Below are 2,310 nucleotides of genomic sequence, written 5' to 3'. Positions count from 1 at the left end.
AGGAGAGGGGCCCAATATGGGAAATATAGGTAAAACTATAAAAAAATAATTCATCCCAATTAGGTCTGGAGCATCCTTATGCCAAGGTGATTCCATTTTGTATAAATGGTGGGTGGGCCCCCCTGGGGGTAGATGGGTGGGTCAAATGGGGGAAATTGAAATAAAACCTTTGAAATCCTTCATCTAGCATAGGGATGAGGGGATTGTATCCTTATTTAGTCTGAAGCATCTTTGGACCAAGGAAACTCAATTTTGTATAAACGGTGGTTGTGGTCACACACGGGTTAGAGGAGTGGGCCAAATAGGGGAATAGAGGTAAACTCTTTAAAATCCTTCTTCTAGCGGAGGGATTAAGGGATTTTATCCTAATTGAGGCTGAAACATCCTTAGGCCAAGGGCACTCACTTTCGTATTACCAGCGGATGTGACCCCCTGGGGGCAGAGGAGAGGGGCCTCATAGGGGAAATATAAGTAAAAGTTTAAAATCCTTCTTCTAGCGTAGGGCTAAAGAGTTTTAATCCTAATGTTCTAAACTAACCCTTTGGGCCTAGGGGACTCAATTTTGATTAAACAACCTTGAAATAATGTAAAAATATCGAATATTATTGTAACAATACTATAAAGTTGCAAATTTTCAAACGTGGTTTATAACTTTGAATTACTGACTGGCGTTGTTGCTACGTTTTTGTTAGATTATTGTTGAAAATTTGACGTCAATAAATTAATGTACGTTTGAAAGAAAAATGCTGCAAGAAGTACACAGTAAGAAGTATAAATAAGAAATTATTTTCTTATGCATTTTCAAAATAATATATATTGCTACAGAATAGTTCGAATAGTTCAGTTTAAGTTTTCAAATGTCTAGAAACAATAGAGTTTGTTTGATTCAGATTTACAGCAAAATATGTATGAGGTAGAAAGATTAACTTGTATTTATAAAACTTACCATGTAGAATGAGATTTAACATTATTCCACAAGAAAGAATAAACAGGACAACAAAATCAAATTTCTAGTATGGTATATGTTTATTGATTATTTGTTAATTTAGACGGTCCTTCCAGTGTGGGGTTGTCACCACCAACTACATCCTACACTCCTATAGAGGGACAGACTCTCCCTACCGTCACGTGTTCGTCTGACTGTAACCCAGTCTGTACCTACAGCTGGACAAAGGATGGACAGCCCCACACAGCAGGGTCAGGTCTCCAGCTCACCAACATACAACGTGGTCAGACGGGAGTGTACAGGTGTATGACCAGTAACACATACGGGAGTCGGACATCTAGTGACGTCACTGTTACTGTCAAATGTATGTATATATACAGATGTGANAGACGGTCCTTCCAGTGTGGGGTTGTCACCACCAACTACATCCTACACTCCTATAGAGGGACAGACTCTCCCTACCGTCACGTGTTCGTCTGACTGTAACCCAGTATGTACCTACAGCTGGACAAAGAATGGACAGTCCCACACAACAGGGTCAGATCTCCAGCTCACCAACATACAACGTGGTCAGACGGGCGTGTACAGGTGTACGGCCAGTAACACATACGGGAGTCGGACCTCTAGTGACGTCACTGTTACTGTCAAATGTATGTATATATACAGATGTGAGTTGTCTTGATGCGTTTTGTCTGCTGGATAGCCGATCTATGAAGCGGACGTAAAACACTCAAACAAACAAACAAACACTCAAACAAACAAACAAACGTGCTGAAACTATTGTGTAACTGACTTCACAATGAAGACAATTGGTAAACATGAATGCTATAGAGGGTGTTTCCCAATTTTAATCTCTATATCATGTAACAAATTACATTTTTTTTAAAGTTCCATATTTTGTACCAACTGCGACGGCCTTAAAAACGTAGGTCAGCGAATACATTTAAACGATAAATTCAATAGATGTATACTTGCACACAGAAGGTACAAAAACTTATGATGTCATCACTCACTGTAAGACGTCGTCCTGGTTAGATGAACAATTTGTTGGCAACGATTACAACGAACAAACAAATTCAGATGTAAATTAATTTTCTTTGGTTCTATTCAAATTTTTCGACCCCCCCCCCCCATTAAAAATATATATATTGATAAGACCAATACCCGTGCTCCGCAGAATAAAAGAGCAATCAGGTTGATAATATGTTGATGTATTCATACACCAACTGGAAAGTTAATTGGAAAATAACCTTTGAAATGTTAGGTAGGTATATTTCGTCCAAGCTCAGTAGAAAAGTAACTATTCATAAATGTCTGATGGCACACTTGAAATGTATTGTGTGTTTTTTTAGGTAGCAGAGTAA

General features: G+C 38.6%; 1 protein-coding gene across 1 annotated transcript; it reads left to right on the top strand.

Moving 5' to 3' along the window:
* Positions 1 to 1,049: 1,049 nt before the first annotated feature.
* LOC110446752 (pregnancy-specific beta-1-glycoprotein 11-like) lies at positions 1,050 to 1,596 on the top strand (the record flags this gene model as incomplete). Its single annotated transcript, XM_021492051.1, has 2 exons — positions 1,050 to 1,229; positions 1,327 to 1,596. Coding segments are annotated over 2 exons (450 nt in total), but the record flags the coding sequence as incomplete, so codon positions are not given.
* Positions 1,597 to 2,310: the final 714 nt, after the last annotated feature.

This window comes from Mizuhopecten yessoensis, unplaced genomic scaffold (assembly GCF_002113885.1).
Source record: "Mizuhopecten yessoensis strain PY_sf001 unplaced genomic scaffold, ASM211388v2 scaffold2983, whole genome shotgun sequence".
Lineage (NCBI taxonomy): Eukaryota > Metazoa > Mollusca > Bivalvia > Pectinida > Pectinidae > Mizuhopecten > Mizuhopecten yessoensis.
This window is presented reverse-complemented; position numbering and strand designations above follow the sequence as displayed.